The following is a 25,459-nucleotide window of genomic DNA, read 5'->3' on the forward strand; positions in this document are numbered from 1 at the left end:
TTACCGATTTTAAGAGAATAATTAACTGCTTTATCTTTACAAAAAATACACAAAGTGATATAGTCCAAAGACCAATCCTCAGACAAACTCAATTGCTAAACATCGGCGGGGAAAAAGGGGAGACCACGCCGCTAAGGTACTCGGAGAGACAACTTTCGGCGCGGCGGGGTGGCCCCGCCCAGACTGTGGCTCCGCCCCTCCTCCCATCCCTCGCTAGCAATCCCGGAGCCCCGCGGCTCCTCGAATTCCCCGCCCTCAGCCCCTGCGGGCCCACCATGCAGGCCCCGCCCCGGCCCCGCCTCGCCGCGACGTCAGTTGTTATGTCTCGGCTCCGGCTGCGGCCGCGGCTGATCTACGGCTCCCGGGGCTACGGCCGTGGCCTCCTGAGGTGGCGGGGGTGTTGGGGACGGCGGCCGCGACCGGCACCGCCCATCGGAGCGGGGCGGGCGCTGCGTGGTCGTGAGGCAGCTCAGTAGCCGCCTAGAGGAACGGCTTCGGGGCCTATTTTTTTTTTTTTCCCTCCGAGACCGATTCCCTCTGCAGAGACCGCGACGCCCCATCCTGGGCCGGGCCACGGAGTCCGCCCGCCTGAGAGGCGCCGCCCGTCCGTCGGCTCGAGCGAACCTGGAGCCACCGCCGTGCCCGCCGCGCTTCTCGCGGAGCCTGGGCTGCTGGCAGGGCCTGGGGCCTGGACGTCGGGCGCGGCGCTGCGGCGGCCGCTCCTACCCGCGCCTGGCGCGCTGGGCCCGGGGCCTGGCCTGGCCGAGCGCCGCGCCCTCCTGACCCGCGGCCGCGGGAGTCCTGCCCCCAACAGCCCCTGGTCCCCGGCCTGCCGCCCGGATCCCCGCCTCCTGGGCGGATCTGAATTATTTTTTGGTTTCTTCCCCTCCCCCTTTAGATCGCGGCACCGGAGGGCCGACCCCGCCACCTTGGTCAGGGTCCCCCACAGGGGGACGCGTCCCTAGTTTTGTTCTTCCCCGCGAGCTCTCCCCGCGCCCCTCTCCTTTCGGTGCTTAATGGATGGGGATTTTGAGTTTTTCCCCTTTATTTTTGTCGCTTCCTGACTGGGAGGCCGGGCGCAAGGCTCTGCGCCTCTGGGTCCCTCGTCGCCGCCTCACGCCCGCGCGGATCCCGTCACCTGCCTCCGGGCGGAGCATGGCCGGCCAGTGACGGCGCCGGGCGGCCCGCGCGTGGACACGGGTCCCTCGCCCAAGCTGCCCCCGAGCCGCAGCCCCCGCCCTTGACCCTTCTTTCGCGCGTATTCCGAGCTCTCTCGAAAGAGAGGATACTCCGGGGAAGATGTGGCTGAAGCTTTTTTTCTTGCTCCTCTATTTCCTGGTCCTGTTCGTCCTGGCCAGGTTTTTTGAGGCCATTGTGTGGTATGAAACTGGCATATTTGCCACCCAGCTGGTGGATCCGGTGGCGCTGAGCTTCAAGAAGCTGAAGACCATTTTGGAGTGCCGGGGGCTGGGCTACTCAGGGCTGCCGGAGAAGAAGGATGTCCGGGAGCTAGTGGAAAAGTCAGGCGAGTATCGGGCTTCCCCTAGGGTCTCCTGCACCTGGAAGAGGGGATGACCTGTAACTCCTAGTACCTGGCTGTTCTCCCAGAGTGAGGCCTTCCCTAGAAGAGTTAAAGCTGCCCGGGTTTCTTTGTCCAGCTTTCTACAATCAAGTATGCGGATCCCAGCTTTGAGGAGGAGGCTGACATTATTTGGAGGGGTGTTGGTGTATCCTGAAAGGGTAACCTTAAAAAGGTTATGGTAAAATGACAGTTTTAAGTGTAGCTTCTTAGCGTTGTTTACTAAGTTGAGTGATTTTCTCAAAATTTGGGAATATCAACCGGTTACAATCTGGAAAGCATTGTCAGTTGAGTTCATAAAAACATAAGAAAAACTCAAAAATATTGTCTGTCAATAGCAGTATTTGTTATGATAGTAATAATAAGATACCCAGAGTAGGGAAACATCTTTGGAATACTTACTATCACAGGTACTTGGGCCTAGGATTTAAATATTAAATCATAAGTTTGAATATAGACAGTGTACACCATACAGTATTAGCTTTTCAGACTTCAAGTTTGGTGAAAATAAAGCGAACATGTTGTATAAATGCCTGCTTTGAGTTTATATTTTTGTTAGAATTTTTTTAAATTTGCATCTTGGATGTAAAAAAAATTTTTGTCTTCTGTGTCACAGTCACCCTTGCATCGTTTAATGGGTTGAGAAATAGAAGTGAAATAGTGCTGAGAGAATATTAAAGTCTTAATGTGCTTTTAGTAATTGTTGGTCTTGGTACCATTGGGTGAGAAATATGGTTAATTTTTTTAACTGCTGTACAAAGTATATCTTTGGATATGCTTCCTGAAAGCAGAATGTAATTTGAGAAAGGCTTTCTGGGTTGCTGTAGGAAGCAGTTGAAAGTGATGGTTATCTTTTTTGTTGTTTCAGGTATTTCTGTCAGCTGTGTCTTTTACAAGACAAATCTTTTCCTTCTTTAGTACTCTATAGACATGTAGTGTGATAGACAAGAATATGAGCTTACTAGTAGTTTAACACTTGGATATTTGTAGGTTTCAGATTATAAAACTCATATCTCACTATTAAGGTAGAGGAGAGGAACCCACTCTGCACAAGTGATAAATGTTTCTTGAGAGAAAATATAAAATCATGTATTATTCTTGCCCCTTGTTTACTGACTGGTTTGTGGTGATTCTTATTTCTACTCCAGGGGGAAGAAATGGAGTAACTAGAATAAGAGCTCTAATAAATAAACTCGCTTGGTTTAGAGATGAGAAGTGTCTTAACTGCCAAAACCAAATTATTTTTTTTATGGAAAATAGTTTGATCACACATATTTTTTTCTTTTGACTGCTATTTATTATTGCCTTCTTTTGGGCCTGCAAATACTTGGCATTTTGAATGTATTAGGAGTCCACATATAACTTAAAGATGCACAGCCCACAAAAGTATGACTCAAATCACACACTTTATGGCAGAAAACTCATGGTATGGCAGTTTAACTGTAAGATATGTGAATGGTTTTGCTGCTATCATGCTGCAGTGCTTGGCTTCTCACTGTTTCATATTAAGGTGAAAGTTAAAATAATTTGACCTTAGTGGTTTTTTTTCCTTTTGTTTAATGGTACATTTAATGTTAATTTGTTTAATGATACAAATTTGCACGTAAATTTGTATATGAATGTGGAGTTTGTTCTAACAGGTAAAGTTCTAACCTCCAAGTCACACAAATCCTGTTGCTCTTTTAAGCAGGGCTGATGACAAATTCTGTGAACCCAATTCTAAATCTTTTAAATAAGAAGCATATAAGTCATACTGTTTAAAAATGTGTATGAAGCCTGGATATGTCATACACAAAGCTAAATAATTAATAAGGTGATGCCTTTTTGGACTGGTACAAATTCAGTAATTTCCTAATAATTATGTGATAATCCCACTAAAATGTAAGCCCTGTTCTATAAAAGACGGATTTTTGTCTATTTTGTTCACTTTTGCCTGACACACAGTAAGTTCTTACTACATACTTACTGAATGTATGACTCTTAAGTGAGTACACTCAGGTTCTACTAGTAGTTCTTGTCTCTAGAATACAATTGAAAGTAAAATAACATGATTCTTAACAGTGTAAAAAATGGAATTACTGAAATTGGGAATCTAGGATTTTTGCAACCTTATTAGTATTATTATTTTCCTTTCTTCAGGTGACTTGATGGAGGGTGAGCTCTATTCTGCTCTCAAGGAAGAAGAAGCATCCGAATCTGTTTCTAGTACCAATTTCAGTGGTGAGATGCACTTCTATGAGCTTGTAGAAGACACAAAAGATGGCATCTGGCTGGTTCAGGTATGAAAAGCAGTGATAGTTCTTGATAATTTGAGAACCTTAAAAAAATTGTTTTTACTAAATAGTATATAGGAGCCAGTGACATTTTCGTGTACTTATGTCTTGTTTCTCACACATAACTCAGTTCTCTTAGGGAGGCTCTAGTATCTTCTTAAAAAGGTTTTGGAGACTGAGGAAAATGAAGATTGAGTAGTGGGAAAGAGAAAGTTGGGATGGGGGTCAACTTTTTGTTTAGAATCCGGAGAAGCAAATCTATTTTAATTATTGGACCTCGCTGAATTGAGAAATACACATATATATCCCTTTTATTTGGTGATTTACTCTGTTTCTCTTGGTTTTTATCTCCAGTTTTTAATTCAGTGACTTGATTAATTTTTCTATATAAGAAGTAGCCAACTTTGTGACCATGTGGAAAATGGTGGGGGTGCTCATTATGTAACTCATGGTGATGAGATTATACTTTTTAACCTTTTTATACACCTGTTTTTATGATAGCAAAACTGTGAGACTTAATTAGCATATTAGAGTTTTAGAGCTATGAAGGACCTTAAAAATATACTTTCCAAGATGTGATTTATTGTAAGTGGAACACATTGTCGTTTACATAGTTTAATGTAAATTAGAAAAATCTATATTATATGAACATGTAAATTTCATAAATATTGCTTAGAACAGGACTAAAGTTACTTATATTTTAAAACTGTGCATTCATTTAAAGTGACATATCAAGTAAATTAACAGCATGAATGTGGCCAAAATTATTAATGTAGTCTGTGAATGGCTGAAGCTTGGAAATTATATCAGACTAACCCTTTCTGAGACTCTGAGAGGTGAAGTATCTTGCCCAAGGTAATGGAACTGGTTGGTAATACTGAACCAGGATGAAATCCCAAGTCTTCTGATTTCTTTTCTGGTACTCTTGTTATTTCACACTGGAGTGGGCAAAGTTTTATTTAGGTCATGAAAATTAAAATAGTTTCTTCATATCTCTTTCTGAATGCAAAGACTGCAGAATATGTTAGAAAAAGCTTCGCGTTCAGAGACCACAGTTGCAGGTCTGGTACTGTCATTGACTAGCAGTATGATTGTGAATGGGTAGATTTTTCTGCTGCACATGGCCTCAGATAAATACATATACATCTAAAGAGGATAGAATAGTACAGTAGTCCACTGTGCTAAAGGGTTGAGATTTGGGAATTCTTCCAGAGATTACATTGTTTATCCATGGCCTTTCTTTATTGTAACCTTCCTATTGATTTGTTCTTTTACCTTCCAGATAATCTAATTCATTAATTTTTAAGTTCAGCAATGGGAGAGAGAATGGAAGGGTATACATTATCCATTTAAATTTTAGTTTATTTAGTTTATTTTAGTTTAGTTAATTGGAGTTGAAAAATAAGCTGTAGCTTTTTTTAAAGCTTTAATTTATAAGTATATTGTTGTTCTATTTCTTTTCTCTGGTACTCATTTCTCTTTTCTTTTTTCTTTTTATATCTTTTATCTTTTCCTACCCAGATCAAAAGGATCTGGTACTCATTTCTCATAGTCTGATTGAGAAAGACACTGGTTTTGATAATTTAAGATTTTATTACTGAGAATGAGTTGAGTAGCCAGTCCCACTGCCTTGCATTCAGTGTCAGTTTGTCACCCACATTGACTAATCCCATGGAAATAAATGATGAAGATGTTGCACACCTTTGAAACTTGGAAGGGCCATGTCTAAAGTCTTGAGTTCTTTTGCTATCTAGGATGCAGTCTATAGACAACAAATAAATTCTGGTTCAATAGTTAGCAGTATGTTCTTGGCTTGTTAATGATCTACGTTAAAGATACCCATGAATTAAACTCCTGTAATAAATATGTGGCAGAATTCATCAAAAGTTTATTCAGTAGATGTGGGTGTGCCAAGGCCCTGTTCTGGGCCCTGAAGATATACCAGAAACACATACCAAGCTAAGGCCTTGCCCTGCCAGGCAGCTCACATTCCAGTTGGCAAAGGCAGACACCAAATAAATAAATACTTAAGGCCAGGCGCAGTGGCTCACCCCTGTGATCCCAGCACTTTGGGAGGCTGAGGTGGGCAGATCATGAGGTCAGGAGATCGAGACCATCCTGGCCAACGTGGTGAAACTCCGTCTCTACTAAAATGTAAAAAATTAGCCAGGTTTAGTGGTACATGCCTGTAGTCCCAGCTACTTGAGAGGCTAAGGCAGGGGAATCACTTGAACCTGGGAGGTGGAGATTGCAGTGAGCTGAGATTGTGCCACTACACTCTAGCCTGGCAACAGAGTGAGACTCCATCTCCAAAAAATAAATAAGTAAATATTTACTATGACATTAGTCAGTGGAAAGTACTAGGAAGAAAAATAAGCAGATTAAGGAAATGAGAGTGTCAAGGAATTCTCTGGTAAGGTAACACTTGAATGAAGAACAAATAATGATAATAAATGGTACACATTCTAGTTGCTAAATTATTTTCCTCTGAAAATATTTTTAAACCTTATAGGTATTGATAGTTGAAAAACGACTCTCAAGAAAAAGAGAATGTATTTCTATGGTTTTCTGTGTATGGAAATGATGCAATAGGACACCTACTTAATTTTACCAGTGACGCTCAAGGTTTGCTGTCTGGCTTGAGTTCCTTGGGGCCGGTGGCTTATAATTGTCAAATGGCTTATATCTGTCAACTGACCACCACTGTCTGGCTTGTGTTCCTTGGGGCCGGTGGCTTATATCTGTCAAATGGCTGGCCTAGTCTGAAACAACAATCTCTGGCAGGACAACTGAGAAGAGTGAGATTGAAACCCTGTCCTTGGCACTGTGAACTAACCACGTAAGCTAATCAGCACAGCTACCCTGGTTTAAGCTCTTAAAAGAGGGTTGTATTTTTTTAAGCTATGTTTAACATTGAAAATATCTACTAGAAACAGAAGAGAAATATTGTCTCCATTGCTTGCCATTCTTTCAGCTCAGATCATATATTTTAATCTATGGTAAGGGATAACTTTCAAGATTCAATTTTTAACAATTTGAATTGTTGTCCTTTTCTGTTTACAGTAGTCCCCCCTTATCTGAGGGGCATACCTTCCAAGATCCCCAGTGGATGCCTGAATCATGAATAGTACCAAATCCTACATATACTATGTTTTTACTTATGTATGTATACCTGTGATAAAGTTTAATGTATAGGTTAGGCACAGTAACAACAACAACTAATAATAAAATAGAACAATTATAACAATATACTGAAATAACTTTTATGTAAATGTAGTTACTTGCTTTCTGAATATCTAATTGTATGTAGTATTTTTGGACTGCAGTTGACTGCAGAAAGTGAAACTGAGGATAAGGGGAGGCTACTGTATTTTAGAAGAAGCTGACTAATTTGTTCTCTGTCATTTAAGTCTATGAGGAGTGTTTTCATAGATAAAGATGCACAGATGCCAGCCAGTTCAGTCCTCTTCACATTTTCAAGTTTTTCTAGGTCCATTCTACATATAGTCTCTATAATGTGAACAGAACTAATTTTAGTTTTCAAGGTAGCAAGAACATACATATACATCTTTACCATTGGCACACTATGCACATGAAGAACCAAGTCTTCTTTTTTCTAAGTTATTTCTAACATCGTTTTTCTGCTTTGTCCCTAACCTAAGCTCATATCTTTCATTAGCTATTCATTTAACAGTTTTGTGGATTCTTTGGCCCCAGTCTTCATAGCATCACAGATAGAAGATGGTTACTGTTTTTTCAAAAGACTCTTGGTCAGAGAAGCAGTTAGCATTGTGGATAGGCTTCTGAAATGGAGACGTTAGCATAATTTATGGGTTTTATGGATTTATCCTCCTCTTAACATTTCTGTTTCTCTGTTTTGACTTTTGTCATAGTTCAAAGAAGGATATATTTGTTCCCTACTGGCTGTGTTACATCATACGGAATTTAAAGTCACTGGAATTGAGGTAGCAGTGAGAAGCATCATATGATTTAAAGTAAAGCTTTGGGTCAATATTTCCTGAAGTATTCTGTCAATATATTTCCTGTTTGGCTGACAAGAGTTAATAGCTGATTTTAAACTTATTTATCTTTGCTCCTAGATAATAATAGTTTTGTTAGAGGAGATTCTAAATTACTTATATCTTATTTGACACTACTGTGGAGGTGAAACACGTAACAAGCCACTTTATCTTGGTATAAGTATTTATAAACTCATAAAGTAAGAATACAAAAAATTTTAAAACCACTGTTTTGTTTTTGTCAATCACTTGTCCTCCCTCTTAATGGGTTTATATAGTTTGCATGTATTAGGTTGGCTTATGATTTTGAAAGTAGAGCCTATTATAATGAAATACTGACAAATGCAGAAAATATCATAGTACAACACTCCTGTTATTCCAAGGAGTTAAGTTATTCAACTAAACCTGATGTTATTATATGGAGATTAACAGTATTAAAAGGGATATGCCACATGTTTTGGTCAGTATTAAACCCTACCTTGAAAGAATGGGTATTTTTAAATGCACTGAATTAGACATCTTTATGTCTGAGGTCAAGAACATTGATGTGCATAGAAAGGTACTATTTATGCCACTGTTTATCTTTGCTCCTAGACAATAGTTTTATTTAAGGAGATTCTAAATTACTTATTTCTTACTTTTCGGTGTCCAGAAAACATCCCGGTGACAGGTTGCTGGGGAAGGGACCTTGATTATAACAGAAATCAAAAACTTAGAGTATTTCCTTTAGAGACTCTGTAATCAGAACTAGAAGAATGAGTTATTAAACTGTACAAAGCTGAAATCGTTTGGTTCAACATAAATATTTATTGAGCACCCATATGAGCTGGACACTATATTTGCTGCAAGGACTACAGTGGTAAGCAAGTGTGTTAGATGCCAGTTAGAGAGGCAGATACCCTGGGAAAGGGGATGGAAAGATTGCTTCACTTCTAGCCTGTGTTGACAAGTCTGTTCCAGACCTGGAACTCAAGCTGTACTCTGTCCAGTTTTGTTCTAGTCTTTGAAAATGTTCCCCACATAGAATGCTTCCTCAGCTGCTGAGGAAAATATCTCCCCTTTTAATGAGACCGGCCATATGAATGTCACTCAGAATCATACTTCTAGGATATGAGCTGTAAACTGGGGGCTGTTACTGGTATAACATAGTATGTGTGTGTGTGCATACATGTATATATATAATGTGTGTGTGTGTGTATATATATATATATATATATATATATATATATGTATAATTAGGCTGAGAATATTTTGTTGTGCTATGTGGCTCAGCCAGATGAGTTATTTTGTGAAAATATTAGCATTTTTGTAGTGGTTGGTTAATTCAAACTCCACCAAATTTAATTTACCATAAACCTTCAGTTGAATTATATAACTAAAACTATATAGGACATTGGACAAAGCAATTTCTAATTGCATCAATATAGCTGTAAAGTAATATGAAAAGCTTTCATGCAACACCCAGAAGATTTTTCATTTTGTGTAGCTCAGTCAGGGATCCTTAAACCCTTCAAAAACAAATGCTAGAACAGGTTGCTGAATAAATAAGGCCCTGGCATTGAGCATTATCTTGTACCTGCCCCAGGCATGTTTCCAATTCTTTTCACTCACTTCTACTGTCTCTGCTGGAACCAGGAGATACCTGGGAGCAACTCCTGCTCATTCCTCCTTCTTTTCCTAACATTGGAGCTCTTATCACTTGCTCAAAGATACCTGTGCAGTGAACAGGGTCTTCACTGAAAGATGCCTCTAGACTTAGGAACTAAATATTTACACTGGTTAGGCAACCTCTGAACTCCTTGAAGCAGTGTCATTATGCACACAGACCTGAAATGTTTGAGTTATTTGCAACCTTGATCAAGAAATGGGATAATGCCTGAAAAGGGAGTTATTTTTAAAAGAGAGAAAAGAGTAGAGAGTATGGTAGTATAATTGCACAGACACTTCTTAATCTTCTTGAGTAATCTGAAAAATAAGTTAAACATTTCTTTGATTAGTTGACCAAAAGAACTACCAGATTGACTCTTGAGTGGTAGCAATAAAAATAAAAAATAAAAAAAAGAAGAGGCAGCAGTAGCCTGCTTTGTTTGATCTTCCTGATTTTCTAGGTAAAACTTTCTTGAGACAGAGTCTTGGTCTGTTGTCCAGGCTGGAGTGCCATGGCACAATCTCAGCTTACTGCAACCTCTGCTTCCCAGGTTCAAGTGATTCTCCTGCCTCAGCCTCCCAAGTAGCTGGGATTATAGGTGTGTGCCACCATGCCCAGCTAACTTTTGTTTTTTTAATAGAGACAGGGTTTCACCATTTTGGCCAGGCATGTCTCTAACTCCTGACTGCAAGTAATCCACCCACCTCAGCCTCCCAAAGTGCTGCGATTAAAGGTATAAGCCACTGTGCCCGGCCTTCTAGGTAAAACTTATGAAGTACTTCTGGACCACAGAAAAATGTAAAAGCTAGAGACTTACTGGGTTGAGTAACTGGTGTGAGCATCCTTCAAAAGAGCTTTCACCTATTAAGTCTATGTCCCCAAATTGCCTTCTTCCTGGTTTCTTCAACTATCTGAGTATTTGAATAAGTTGTATTTGTCTCAATAAGACCACTTGTTTTAATTAAAAAGTGCTGTCAAAACCATGGCTGGGCACAGTGGTTCATCCCTGTAATTCCAACAATTGGGAGGCTCAGGAGAGAGGCTCACTTGAGGCCAGGTGTTTGAGGCTGCAGTGAACCATAATAGAGCCACTGCACTTCATCCTGGGAACAGAGTGAGACCCTGTTTCTTAACAAAAAAAAGTAATATCAAAACCATTTGCTTAATGCCCTAAATTGTGTATGTATAATCATTAAGTTTCAAAGTTAAGTGATAAGATGTTATGTATCCATGTGTGTCTCTGTAAGTATGAGGATAGTAGTGGAATGTCACAGGGTTACTTGGCACATAAAGTGAACTTCAAGTCACTTGTCATCACCATGTGCTGTCTCTTCTGCTGCCCTCTGACATTTGCTAGATGTTCTAGCAGAGTGGCCACAGATGAGGTGGCTGCACCACCTCTTGCCTCTCCCAAGGAGTTGACTGTCAGCACTCATTTTACACACCTACCCGGAACTTCACTTCCTGGAGGCTTTGTGATTGTGAAAATGGTCCTTCCTCCTAGAAAGATTAGAGGCCCCTAGAGTATAATGCTGTAATTTTGAATTGTATAGTATTAGTAATATAACATTTATGAAAATAAACTTGGCTTGTATATCCTGGACTTAAACAGCTGGTTTCTTGATGACTTTAGACATTTTTGGCTTTCCTTCAACTTCCCATTTAGTTATTTTTATGGTCTTGTTTTTAATGTTTTTTGGTTTTTACTGGTATCTGCATTGAAATTCTGCCTTCATTAAAGGCAGGAAGATTAGCAAATAAAGGGAAAAGGTGTTAATAATTAGAAAGGCTGACATTTATAAATAAGAGAAGTCATGACATATTTTGAAGGTTTTTCTATATATATTATATAATATATATATTATATATATCTGTATCTATATATTTTTTCAGAGTCTTGCTCTATCTCTCAGGCTGGAGTACAGTGGCACAATCTCAACTCACTACAATCTCCACCTCCCAGGTTCAAGTGATTCTCATTCCTCAGCATCCTGAGTAGCTGGGACTACAGGTGCCTGCCACCACATCTGGCTAATTTTTGTATTTCTGGTAGAGACAGGGTTTTGCCATGTTGGCCAGGCTGGTCTTGAACTCTTGGCCTCAAGTGACTCACCTGCCTCAACCTCCCAACATGTTGGGATTACAGGATGAGCCACCACACCTGGCATTTTTTTCTTTTCTTAACAATCTTTTTCTAGCCAGGTGTGGTAGCTCACGCCTGTAATCCCAGCACTTTGGGAGGCCGAGGCAGATAGATCACAAGGTCAGGAGTTCGAGACCAGCCTGGCCAATATGGTGAAACCCCATCTCTACTAAAAATACAAAAATTAGCTGGGCTTGGTGGCAGGTGCCTATAGTCCCAGCTGCTTGGGAGGCTGAGGCAGGAGAATCACTTGAACCTGGGAAGCAGAGGTTGCAGTGAGCCGAGATCGCACCACTGCACTCCAGCCTGGGCAACAGAGCGAGACTCGTCTCAAAAAAAAAAAAAAATCTTTTTCTTTTCCTAATCCTGTGTTTGAAAGCTTTTGCGAATTTGAAGTACAAGTTCAATAATGTAAAATTCATTATGGTAATTCTTATATGTTAGAGCCATTCATGATTGTTAAGCAAAAAGCCATAGAAGTGGTAGTATTTATTGATTTAGTCAAAGCATCCTTTAATAGAAAACATGTATTTGACTCTTGGCTGCATAATTATACTTTTTAAAAAGTGAAATTTGAACTTGTCAAATCTACATATGATAATTTTTAGTAAGTTTTATTTGGATTATTATTTAAAACTTTCTTTTCGGAGCAAAGAGAAATTATTCCAAGGGCCATTTTCCTCCTGTGTAACTTAATTAGAGAGAAGAAGCCATGTGGTAGAGAATGTGGCTAGCTTTTCTTTTGAGACAGTTTCATTCTTGTTGCCCAGGCTGGAGTGCAGTGGTGTGATCTTGGCTCACTGCAACCTCCGACTCCCTGGTTCAAACATTTCTCCTGTCTCAGCCTTTTGAGTAGCTGGGATTACAGGCAGGTGCTACCACGCCTAGCTAATTTTTGTATTTTTAGTAGAGACAGGGTTTGACCATGTTGGCCAGGATGGTCTCAATCTCCTGACCTCGTGATCCGCCTGCCTCCACCTCCGAAAGTGCTGGATTACAGGTGTGAGCCACCGGTTGTGGCTAGCTTTTTAATACAGTTTTGACCCCCTCCTCCTTTTTGTAACTGCCACAGAGTGTGGGAGAGTTTAATTTACTTTTCAGTGTTTAAAGTCTTTTTCCTATTGGATATTGCTCTTTCTGTAAGAATTGTAATGATAATATGATGATACAGTAAATAAGAACTGGGAACAGATTATCTTCTTTTTTTTAAAATGAAATTATGTTGTTGATATAAATGGTTGATTTGACTCTGTTTTACGTGATTCAAGTTTCTTTTCTCTTTTTCTGGGTATAGGTCATAGCAAATGACAGAAGTCCCTTGGTTGGCAAAATTCACTGGGAGAAAATGGTAAAAAAGGTATCAAGATTTGGAATACGTACAGGCACATTTAACTGTTCCAGTGATCCCAGGTACGTTGATTAAGCAATCTTAGAATTTGAGTCCTGACCAGGGTCTTTCTTGTTTAAAAAGGACAATGATATTAGAAGCCTGCTTGAACTGAAAGCTTATGATAATGCTTAGCACACTGTTAGTTACACAGGTGCTTGACTTTTTTTTTGTTTTTTGAGACGGAGTCTTGCTCTGTCGCCCAGGCTGGAGTACAATGGTGCGATCTCGGCTCACTGCAACCTCCGCCTCATGGGTTCAAGCAGTTTTCTGCCTCAGCCTCCCGACTAGCTGGGATTACACTCACATGCTACTGCGCCTGGCTAATTTTTTGTATTTTAGTAGAGACAGGGTTTTACCATGTTGGCCAGGATGGTCATCTACCTGCTCCGGCCTCCAAAAGTGCTGGGATTATTGACGTGAGCCGCCACACCTGGCTTCACAGGTGCTTGATTAATAGCTTTTGATAAACTAGCAGTTAATGACTTTCACTCTAAGATCTTTCCTGTCTGCTTTATCTCCCTTTCTCTCCCTGTCCTTTTCTCTGTCTCTTCTGTATTCTGTCTACTGAAGATATCTCTTAAGATTGTGTCTTTAGTCCTTTCAACTTTCTTTTCCAAAGAGATCTCAGCACATTTATGGCTTTAGATTTAGATTTAGATCTCTGTGCTGATCTAAAACTTTTTCTATTATTCTGACCTCTAGTTTGCATTTCTTTGCTCATTTCCATTTGTTCTACAACTATCCCTAAATATATTCTTTTCCCTGAAAACTAGTATCTGAAATCAGATTCATCCTCTTTTTCTTTAATCAACCATGTGCCCTTTCTACCTTTCTTTTTTCTGTCCTTCACTGGTTTTTCTCCCCATTTTCTAAAATAAGAATCCACAGAGTTATTTTTGTCTGTTTTGTTTTTTTGTCATCACTTCCAGTATTGAGTCTGTCACATTATTTGTTTTATTATTCCATTATTTCTTCTTTGAAATACCTTTTTTTCCCATTTCTTGTGCTACCCAATTAGACTCATTAATTTATTCAGTTTTTCATTTGGTGAAATGAAAGATTAGCATGTACAGCATGTTTTGTTTTGTGTGGAGGAGGAGGCATACTGTATATATGTCAAAACCCTGCAATATTGGCTGGTTTCTAATGTAGGTAGATACACCGGATTTACATCTTTTATATGTATTAGCTGTAATGGGAAATCCATTGGTTGTAGAAAACTCTCCTAAACTATTACTATACCTCCTTTCCTTAGCCTCCCATTTGCTTCTCTTCTACTCAGAACCCTTGTTTTGTCCACTAGTAATAAAGGGTGAAATCGATGATAGGAGTTCCCATAGGAGTTGGGAATGGGAGGGAAGTTCCTGCATCTCTTAACTCATGTCTGCCTACAAAGCTCTCATGCTCATCTTAACCACATATTTTTTTTTTTTTTTTAAGACAGGGTTTGGCTCTGTGACCTAGGACCCAGGCTAGAGTGTAGTGGTGTAATCATAGCTCACTGCAACCTCCAGCTGATGGATGGGCTCAAGAGATCCTCCCACCTTAGCATCTCAAGTAGCTGGGACTCTGTACATGCACCACCCACACCTGGCTACTTTCTTTCTTTTTTTTTGTAGAGATGAAGTCTTACTGTGTTGCTCTTTTTAAAAGGAAATCATTCCGATTTCCAGCCTTCATTTACCAGACTTAGTATTTGATCTGATTCCATCATTCCCAAATACAGTCTAAGTGAAAAGTCTTTTTTTTCTCACCGATTGTTGTAATACTAGAACAAATGATAAAGCTGATATTTTGATATTTTTAGTTATGCCAGAATTCACTATTAATAACACTGTCTTCTTTTAAGATACTCAGAATGTATTTTTAAAAAATCAATGGAACTAAATAATACATTTCAAAACATTATAGTTTATACACATATTAGAAAACATCAAATAAAAACACATTTTAAAAATATAAAGTTAAACACATTAAATTCTAATGTTATTAGATAATAAAGAATTCAAAAACACAAAATAAAAATAATCTGTTAAACATGAAAACTGAAAGAATAATTTTTTAGTTTAATCTTATAAATCAGTGCATCAGAAGTATCATAATTCAGTCCAGTGGCTTTTAGTGCAAATTTGTTTAGCTTTTCTTTTGAAAAGCTCTGATTCTGTATTTGCTGAGGAATGATGGTGAAAAGATAACATAAAAGCTAGCTCTAGATGTTTTCCTCTAAATCATTCATCTTCAAATAATCCTACTCTATTTACAATTGAAGCAGTATTTTTTTGAGTAACTTCTTGTGCTTTTTTTGTTGATTGTAGCTATAGTTTTTGTTATTAAAAGTACTTCTACTCATCTTCAGTTTCATCAGAAAATGATTTTGTTGCACAGTGACTTGTACCAGTTCCAATAATGTGTCCATGACTCCTCATTTGGAAAGTCTTCCAACTGGAATAAGAACTTTCTTGCCATAGAAGCTTTGCCTAGTCAGGGTCATTTTTTTTTTCTTTTGATGACTATGGAGATATAGAAGAACAAAATTTTGAGATATAGAAAAGAGTGTTCAGAATTTGCAGGGTGTAAGTGGACAGAGAATAGTGTTATTCAGGAAGTGTTTTAATCACAGTTTGAGTAATTGAGTCATCATCTTGATTTTAGGGTTTTAAAAATATCAAAACTCTATGCTCTTCTCTCTGTACTGTGTTCTTTGACTGTAGTCTCTTCTCTGGGGTGGCCTCTGGGCAGCTGACTTCAGTGTGCTAGTCCCACTCTACAGTTATACTTTCCTGACCTGTTTAGCTCTTGCCTTAGTCTGTTTTGTGTTGCTCTATAAGAATACTGAGGCTGAGTAATTTATAAAGAAAATAGATTTATTTCGCTCACAGTTCTGCAGGCTCTACACAAAGCATGGTGCCAGCATCTTCTCAGCTTCTGGTGAGGGTTCTGTGCTGCCAGAACATGGTGGAGAAAGTCTGGTCTGGTCTTGTCTGGTCTTTTGTCTTGACTTGTCTTGTTCTTGTCCTTGTCCTTGTCCTTGTCCTTGTCCTTGTCCTTTCCTTTCCTTTCCTTTCCTGTCCTGTCCTCCTTGTCTTGTCTTGTCCTGTCCTGTTCTGTCCTGTCCTGTCCTTGTCCTGTCTTGTCCTTGTCTTGTCCTGTCCTGTCTTGTCCTTGTCTTGTCTTGTCCTGTCCTGTCCTTGTCTTGTCCTGTCCTTGTCTTGTCTTTTCTTGTCTTGTCCTTGTCCTTGCCTTGTCCTTGTCCTTTTCCTGGTCTTGTCTGGTCTTGTCTTTGTCCTGACCTGTCCTGTCCTGTCTTGTCTTGTTGTCTTGTCTTAGATGGAGTCTCATTCTGTTGCCCAGGCTGGAGTGCAGTGGTGCAACCTCAGCTTCCCATGTTCAGGCAATTTTTGTGTCTCAGCATTCCAAGCAGCTGGGATTACAGGTGCATGCCACCATGCCCAGCTAATTTTTTCATTTTCGGTAGGGACAGGGTTTCATCATGTTGGCCAGACTCGTCTCAAACTTCTGACCTTAAGTGATTCGACTGCCTTGGCCTCCCAAAGTGCTGGGATTACAGGTGTGAGCCACCTAGCCCAGCTTCTTTTTAAATACAGCATGCCACATCAGAAACTGGAATACCAAAAGTCACAAGCCATATTTCCTATCATTTTTAATCTTAAAATGCTCTAAGAAATCCCAAAAGGTCTCTTAAGAGAACTCAAAAGGTTTAGTTTTAAAACTAGAGGATATTTTCATGGTATTGTCATCGAATTTATTCAGATTGTAAAAAAAAAATTTTTTTGAGTTGGCAATAAAAGTTTTTATATTGATATAAGGTAATATTATTCTGTCTGGAATGATAAAACTATTAGCTCTGAACTGAGAAGAGAGCACATAATATGTTCATTTTCTTATATGAAGAAATGTCTGCACCAAGAACTTGTTCATTTTACAAAGTAAGTTTTCTGTCAGAAAGACTGTCATTTAATTCATGACACAAGTTAGAGGCTGCAGTAGGAAGATAAAATGAATGGCCAAGAGTTGAAATGTATCATCACAATTATCATGTGCAATGAGAATGTTAAAGATGCTTAAAGATATTTAAGATATAAATAAGACAATTGTCCATACGCATTTGACTTGTTACTTTTTTGGAATGGGGTAAAAATAGAATTCCTGTCAATGAATTATTATTTTGTATTGAGTAGGAGATACTTATTTTGTAGGAATATATGCTTTTCAGACCATTTCAGTTAAAACAGTAATGATATTAGTGGAATCTGTCTTATTAAGGAAGCAAATCAACTCAACAAAAAGCTTAGAGTCATGGTCTGTGATTTTGAGTCACCTAGACAGTTTTCCAGAGTCATCACTAGCCTTGTCTTAAGACATAGTATGTCGTCTTCATTTATCTTAAACTATATCACAAAATCTCTGAGATAAAATTAGTCAAATTATCAATTATAAAGCCATATGCTACCTACGTCAAGACTTTTCTCTCTTCATCTGATCATATGATGTGTAATATGCTTATTTAATAAAATATAATCCATGCTAAGTAAAGCATAACATCTATGATTTTTACATCAATATTCTGAGTAGCAAAATGAGAAGTCAGATATTTATTACTATTCATATACAAATGTGTAACAAAACGAATCCATGTGGTAGATTGTCATTCTTACAACTTTACTGAGGTAAATTTTACTTAAAAATTTCACATGGTAGGTTTTGAGGCGAAAAAATACTTTTTAAAATCAAAAGATTAACTCTCCTATGTGGTACATGAAAAAATACGCTAAAACTAAAAACAATGGGCAGCCTGGGCAACATGACTTTATGTCATGTAGAGAGACCCCCATCTCTACAAAAAAAATTTTTTTTAAACTTAGCCTGGCATGGTGGCATGCACATGTGGTCCTAACTACCCAAGGAGGCTGAGGCAGGAGGATTGCTTGAGCCCAGGAGTTCAATACTGCAATAAACTGTGATTGCATCAGTGTACTCCAGCCTAGGTAACAGGGCAAGACCTTTTCTCTTACTATTCAAATAAAATAAATAAAAATTTAAAAATAAAAACAAAAGGAAAATATTTTCACTTATAATCTCTTTATTGTGATACAACAGCTGTTTTCATTTTTCAGTATTTCTTTTCACTCATTACCTGTTTTAAGGGAAGATGAGTATCACAGGTCTCCTTGCAAGAACCTATCAATAGACAGGTTTCCAAAAGAAGAGAGTCATGAGCCTACTGGATAAATCTGAATGAATGATTGAATTTTAGTTAAATTCTGAATTTATTCTACTGTAAAATGGGGATCATTCTTGAACTGAACCTCTTAATGTAAATACTTCCTGTTTTTGTTCCTCTGTGTTAAATACTCTTCTTCATAATCTTCCCTGAAGAAATAAGAGAATACATGGGGCTTGCAGTTGCTCTTTTCTTGGTTAGCTTTTGTGCAGATTACTTTGTAGCAGTCAGGCATTGTGGTAGTTGTTAACTAAAGAGGTAGACATGACTCTACCCTTAAGGAGCTTGTACCAAACCAGTAACTGGGCCTTAGGATAATCTGTTTTCTTCTCTTTTCTCCTCCCATCTGGATTCTAAACCATCCTTCAAGACCTAACTCAATTCCTAAACCATTCATGAAATCTGCACCAGCCCAAACTCTTAATGATATTCCCTTCTTTGAACTTCTTTTGCATTGTTATATATACAGTTTTGTTTTCTTAATAGGATTTGAAATTCTGAATATATAGTTTCATGTCTGTTCTGCCTCCTTAATAGGATTTTAAATTCCTTCTGAGCATGAATTATTTTCTTACTATCTTCTGGATTTTAGCATAGAATGCAGTAGTAGGTAAATAAGAGATGCTGAAGTATTTGCTGATTCCTTTGACTTGGAGACTTTTTAAGATACACTTTATCTTTTCAAAAGAAAGAAACACAGAAATACAAAGCAAACAAACTACAAAAACAGCTTGCTTTTCACAGCCGCTAAATAATGGTACCACTTTTTGATTATTTGGAAATTATTCGGTTTGGGTGAGAGGTGCTAAATAAATGTATCAGAGAAGATAAATTGTTTGCACTACAGCCTAGCTGTTTACTCACAGTTTCCTCTCTTACAGATATTGCAGGAGAAGAGGCTGGGTACGATCCACACTCATTATGTCTGTTCCACAAACAAGTACTTCAAAAGGGAAAGTCATGCTTAAAGAGTACAGCGGACGCAAGATTGAAGTAGAGCACATTTTTAAATGGATAACTGCTCATGCAGCTTCTAGGATCAAAACCATTTATAATGCTGAACATTTGAAAGAAGAATGGAATAAAAGTGATCAATATTGGTTAAAAATATACCTATTTGCAAATCTTGACCAACCCCCAGCTTTCTTCTCTGCACTAAGTATAAAGTTTACTGGAAGAGTTGAGTTTATTTTTGTTAATGTAGAAAATTGGGACAACAAGAGTTACATGACAGATATTGGCATATATAATATGCCATCATACATACTTAGAACTCCTGAAGGAATTTACAGATATGGAAACCACACAGGTGAATTTATATCACTTCAGGCCATGGATTCATTTTTGCGCTCATTACAACCTGAGGTAAATGATCTGTTTGTTTTAAGCTTGGTTCTAGTTAATCTTATGGCTTGGATGGACTTGTTTATTACACAAGGAGCTACCATAAAGCGATTTGTGGTTCTCATAAGCACTTTAGGGACATATAATTCTCTATTAATTATTTCCTGGCTACCTGTGTTGGGCTTTTTACAGCTACCTTACTTAGATAGCTTTTATGAATATAGCTTAAAATTGTTGAGATACTCCAATACAACCACACTGGCTTCATGGGTAAGGGCAGACTGGATGTTTTACTCTTCACACCCAGCCCTGTTTCTCGGTACATACCTTGGACATGGTTTACTAATTGATTACTTTGAGAAGAAGAGAAGGCGCAACAACAATAATGACGAAGTCAATGCCAATAACTTAGAATGGCTATCAAGTCTGTGGGACTGGTACACCAGCTACCTCTTCCACCCAATTGCTTCTTTTCAGAACTTTCCTGTAGAATCTGATTGGGACGAAGACCCTGACTTATTCTTGGAACGCTTAGCTTTCCCTGACCTTTGGCTTCACCCTCTAATACCAACTGATTATATTAAAAATTTACCCATGTGGCAATTTAAATGTCTTGGAATCCAGTCTGAAGAGGAAATGTCAGAGGGGTCTCAAGATACCGAAAATGACTCAGAAAATGAGAACACAGACACTTTTAGCAGTGAGAAGGAAGTATTCGAAGATAAGCAAAGCATATTTCCCAATTCTCCAGGAAGAGCAAGTCACTGTGATGCTGAGGCTTGTTCATGTGCCAATAAATATTGTCAGACCAGCCCATATGAAAGGAAAGGGAGGTCATATGGATCATATAACACTAGTGATATGGAACCTGATTGGTTAATTTGGCCTGCTGATATGCTACACTGTACTGAATGTGTCATTTGCCTAGAGAATTTTGAAAATGGATGTTTGTTAATGGGGTTGCCTTGTGGTCATGTGTTTCATCAGAATTGCATTGTGATGTGGTTGGCTGGGGGCCGACATTGTTGCCCTGTTTGCCGGTGGCCTTCTTATAAAAAAAAGCAGCCATATGCACAACACCAGCCCTTGTCAAATGATGTCCCATCTTAACCACGTGCAATTTGTCCTTTATAAGCTTTGAGTATCTTACAGCTTGCCTTTTTAATGTTAGTCACAATGTTTTTGTGGTTTGAGGTTTAGTTTAATGTTAGTGCAGTGACAGGAAATACACATTATGCTAATGTTGATGACAGAATTTATTTGGTTGCCTTGTGTGTCAATTGAATGCATACTTAATTGTAAAAATTTTTATTTACAACTTTGGAAATTCAGAAGTTAATGTTTTTTGTAAGCACAAAAGAAGTATGATAGAAATTTATCCTAGCAAGACTTTACAATACAGGATCAAATTCTAATGGAATTGAGACAGTTTCTTATCCTAAATGTTTTCTCCCTTTTTACAATCTCTGTCCAGCACCTCTTGGTTAAATAATGTATGCTGTGAGACATGAAATTAAAACAGACCTATGAAATAAATTATTTTAAAACCAGCAGATTACAGATTTTCTAATGTTAAATTTTTTTTTGATAAGGTGGATGAATGCTATAGGTGTTTTGCTGGTTTGTTAATTTCACAGGTAGATCAAACATAATTCTTGACTGATGTGGGGGAAGACAAATTACGTTGCTGACACTGGCTAGAAGTGACAGTTCACCTTTTAGCTTGGTTAGCTTTGATGGGAAAGAATTTCATGGTGGGCTTTTGAAAGAGTATTAGATAATTTATTATTATTTAGCACATTCATCAAATAAAATTAACTATAGCATATTGGCCACACATATTTTTCTTTTACTTTTGAAAATTTTTTAAAGCCACAGAAAACTATAAACATAATACAGTTAACATCCATTTCTCTATCTAATTCACCAAGTGTTCACATTTTGTTATATTTGTTTTATCTCCTCTTATATGTATTTTTTTCTTCTTCTATTTTTTTTTTGCTGATCCTTTTGAAAATAAATTTCAGTCATCATGATGCCTGACCCCTAAATATATCACCACATGTCTAAGAACAAGGATATTTTACGTAACCGCTATGCCATTATGACACCCAAGAAATTTAACATGGATTCAATAATAGCTAATGTATATAAAATCAATACTCCCCAATTGCTCTTAAAATATGCTTTATATCTAAATGTTTTTGTTTTGTTTTTATTGTGACCTCAGGCAAAGTTTATACATTAGGTTTACTCTCTCCTTTCATCCTTTCCTCTAGAGTAATTCCCCCTGCCCCTTTTCTAAAAGGTAGACTCTTTGTCTTCTCTCTGGTGGTTTTATTTTTATTTTATTTATTTATTTTTTTATTTGAGATGGAGTCTCTCTTTGTCGCCCAGACTAGAGTGCAGTGGTGTGATCTCAGCTCACTGTAACCTTTGCCTCCCTGGTTCGGGCGATTCTCGTGCCTCAGCCTCCCAAGTAGCTGGGATTACAGACATGCGCCACCATGCCTGGTTAATTCTTGTATTTTTGTAGAGATGGGGTTTCGCCATGTAGGCCGGGCTGGTATCAAACTCCTGGCCTCAGGTGATCCTCCCACCTCAGCCTCCCAAAGTGCCGGGATTACAGGCGCAAGTCACTGCACCTGGCCCATCTGTTTTGTTTTGTTTTGTTTATTACTTTTTAGTTTTTTCAGAGACAAGGTCTTGCTCTGTGGGCTATGCTGGAATGCGGTAGCATGATTCAAGCTTCAACTCTTGGGCTCAAGGAATCCTCCTGTTTCAGCCTCCCAAGTAGCTGGGACTACAGTCTTGAGCCACAATGCAAAGTGTTTTTTGTTGTTTTTTTAAGAATTGGAGTCTTCCCATATTGCCTAGACTGGTCTTGAACTCCTAGGCTCAAGCAATCCTCCCAAGTAGCTGGGGTTACAGACACAAGCCATCAAGCCTTGCTAATTGACTTTTTCTGGTACTAACATTTTTGGAGACTACAGGCTGGTTGACTTACAGAAAATCTTCCACATTCTAGATTTTTGTCTGTTTCTTTCATGATTAGATTTAATTAAAGGATATTGCCTAGAAGATATGTTCTTCCCATAAATCTAAATGGCATCAGGAGGCACATGTCAGTTTGTCCCATTGTTGGTGACGTTTGGGTAAAGTGATATTTGCCTTATCTTTCCATTCTAAGATACATTTCCACTTTAAGAAGGAACCTGTTGAGACTATGCAAATATCCTGTTCCTCAACAATCTAACCCAATGGCTTTAACATCTGTTGATTCTTTACATCAATCAGTTATTAAATGGGAGTTGCAACATGGGGATTTTATTTCTTAATTTCAAGACAGGGGCTTGCCCTGTCACACAAGCTGCATTGGCATGATCACCGATCACTGCAGCCTCAACTGCCAAGGTAATGGGGACCACAGGTGTGTGGCACCACATTTAGCTAATTTTTGTTTTTGTTTTGTTTTGTTTTGTTTTTGGTAGAGACAGTTTCACCATGGTGCCAGGCTGGTCTTGAACTCATGGGTTCAAGTGATCCACCTGCCTTAGCTTCTCAAAGTGCTGGGATTACAGGCATGAGCCAGTGCGCCTGTCTAAGATGGGGGTTTTCTAATACCGTCATCCATTCTACATTTATTGGCTGACTTTTTTGTGAACAAGACCTTTCTATTTTTCTTTCACACTTTAGATTCACAGATTTTAAAAAATATCTTATGTGTTAGAATTTATTATTATTAATTTTCAAGTCATTTCAGATTTGGCTACAGGGAGCCTCTCTAAGCCAGCTCTTATGTCATCCATTTTACATTTATTGGCTGACTTTTTTGACAGTCCCTTTAATCTTGAAGTACTTCCTTGCTTTTTGACTCAAGGTATCCTAGGTTCACTTTGTATTTTCTCTGAGCTAGCTCTGTAATCAGCCATTTCTTCAAAGTGCCCATTTCATGGTAGACTTCTAAAATCCTTAATTGAATCCCCACAAAACGGCAAGAAATTTTTTTCATTCTGAATTACTGCTAGACTACTAACAAACATTTTTCCCCTTCATGATGCATTGTGTCTCACTTTTATATGCTAATGGAATAGTAAGGTCTGGCAGTTATTTTGTATTAATATTTGGGAGTTTTTAAGTAAAAGTGCAAGCACAGCTTCTTGTGCTCTCATTTTACATTTGAAAAAAGTAATCATTCACAGTTCTCAAATATGAACATAAAAACAAATTTTTAAAAAATTTCAAGTGCTCATATTATTGTAAATGTTAGTGTTTCCCACTGTTCTGCCATTGGTTCACTGATATTTTTTCTCTCTTCATGGGATGTCTCCTAAATCTACATGTCTAAGCAAAGGCCCCTTGCAGGTCTTTACTTTCATTTATAGCTGTCTGCTGGACAACTCCTCCTGGATGTTTCTAAGTACATAATAAGCCTAAAAGAGCTTTTTTATTCATTTATCCCACCCCCAGTCATCCTCTTAATTAAGGTCGTGATTTCAGTGAATTAAAAATTATATATATACACATGTGTATATATGTGTGTGTATATTTACATACATATATGCACACACGTGCATGCATATGAAATGTACACAAAAGCATAGAAATTTTTGAATGGAATCAAAATTTCTCCAGTATTCCAGGGCACACCATACTTTGGAGACTACTAACTTGGAAGATAAACCAATCTCTAACACTGGCTTTCAAGGTTCATCATCTGCTCCTGGCCTACCCCTTCTACTCATCATGACACTGTATTCTGCTTGTGACCCAGGCTCATGCTCTCATTTTTCCTAACTTGGTGCTTTGCTATTCCCTCTATCTGACATTCTCACCCCTTCCTCTCTGCTTTGCCTGGCAAAATCCCACTTTCTCTAGAAATTCGGTCCCTTCCTTCCCATCTTCTTCCTCACCAGGCCTATAAAAAGACAAAATATAAAATGAATGTATATTTTTATATGAATGTGTATCATTTTATATGAATGTATATCATGAATGATATGAATGTATATTTTTTATATGAATGTATATAAAAAATATACATTCATTTTATATTTTTGTTGATTTTGCTCCACTGTTGATGATCAAACTTAGGATTATCAACAGTGGAGCAAACCGATGTGTGCCCTTCCTCCATATTCCAGTGATACCATGTACATACCTGTCACACTTAGCTGCATTGAATTAAAACTGTGTCTTTGGTGAGTTCCTTTATGGTAGAAGCTGTGTTTTATTCATCCAAGTATCCACAGTGAGGGCACAAAATAGACATAATACATCTTCAATGTTAGATATGCAATTAAAATACTACAATAAGATCAGAGGGAAAATAATTGCCAAAGGTACATGTCTCCAGGTGACCTTGACTCATCACTTAATTGTTAAGCACAACTAGTAATAATGCTTTTGTCAGATTTTCCTAGAGGTGGAGCCCTGAAGGAACTCTTTAAAGTTGACAGACTCTAAACTTAGCTGTGTTTAAAAGAAAACTTTGAATTCTTAGAACAACCTATCACATGTAATGAACTATGGATTTCAAGTATGTGGGCTTTGTAGTTACTGAACTCTATGATTAACTGTAATAGTAGGTTGATTTTTTCTGATCAAGAGTTTTTCTACTGCCTTCTCTAACAATTTCTTGTGTAGTCTTTTCTTTCTTTAAGGATGGTAAGCTCCTTGAGGGCAGGAATAACACTATAATCTACTCTTATATTCTTAACGTATTAGACCCAGAGTAGATATTCAGTCAATAATTGTTGGTTTGAACTTTGAGAATCTATTTAAATTTTTCCCTTTACCACACTTTTATTTATTTATTTAT

General features: G+C 38.3%; 1 protein-coding gene across 1 annotated transcript; it reads left to right on the forward strand.

Annotated features, from left to right (window-relative positions):
- The first annotated feature begins 313 nt into the window (after window positions 1-313).
- Window positions 314-21,191, forward strand: RNF103 (ring finger protein 103). The gene is made up of 4 exons (XM_002757528.6): window positions 314-1,525; window positions 3,719-3,858; window positions 12,957-13,072; window positions 19,176-21,191. Exons 1-4 carry the CDS (start codon window positions 1,300-1,302, stop codon window positions 20,746-20,748), a joined length of 2,055 nt encoding a protein of 684 aa, XP_002757574.3. The 5' UTR covers window positions 314-1,299; the 3' UTR covers window positions 20,749-21,191.
- The last annotated feature ends 4,268 nt before the right edge of the window (window positions 21,192-25,459 follow it).

This window comes from Callithrix jacchus, chromosome 14 (assembly GCF_049354715.1).
Source record: "Callithrix jacchus isolate 240 chromosome 14, calJac240_pri, whole genome shotgun sequence".
Classification (NCBI taxonomy): Eukaryota; Metazoa; Chordata; class Mammalia; order Primates; family Cebidae; genus Callithrix; species Callithrix jacchus.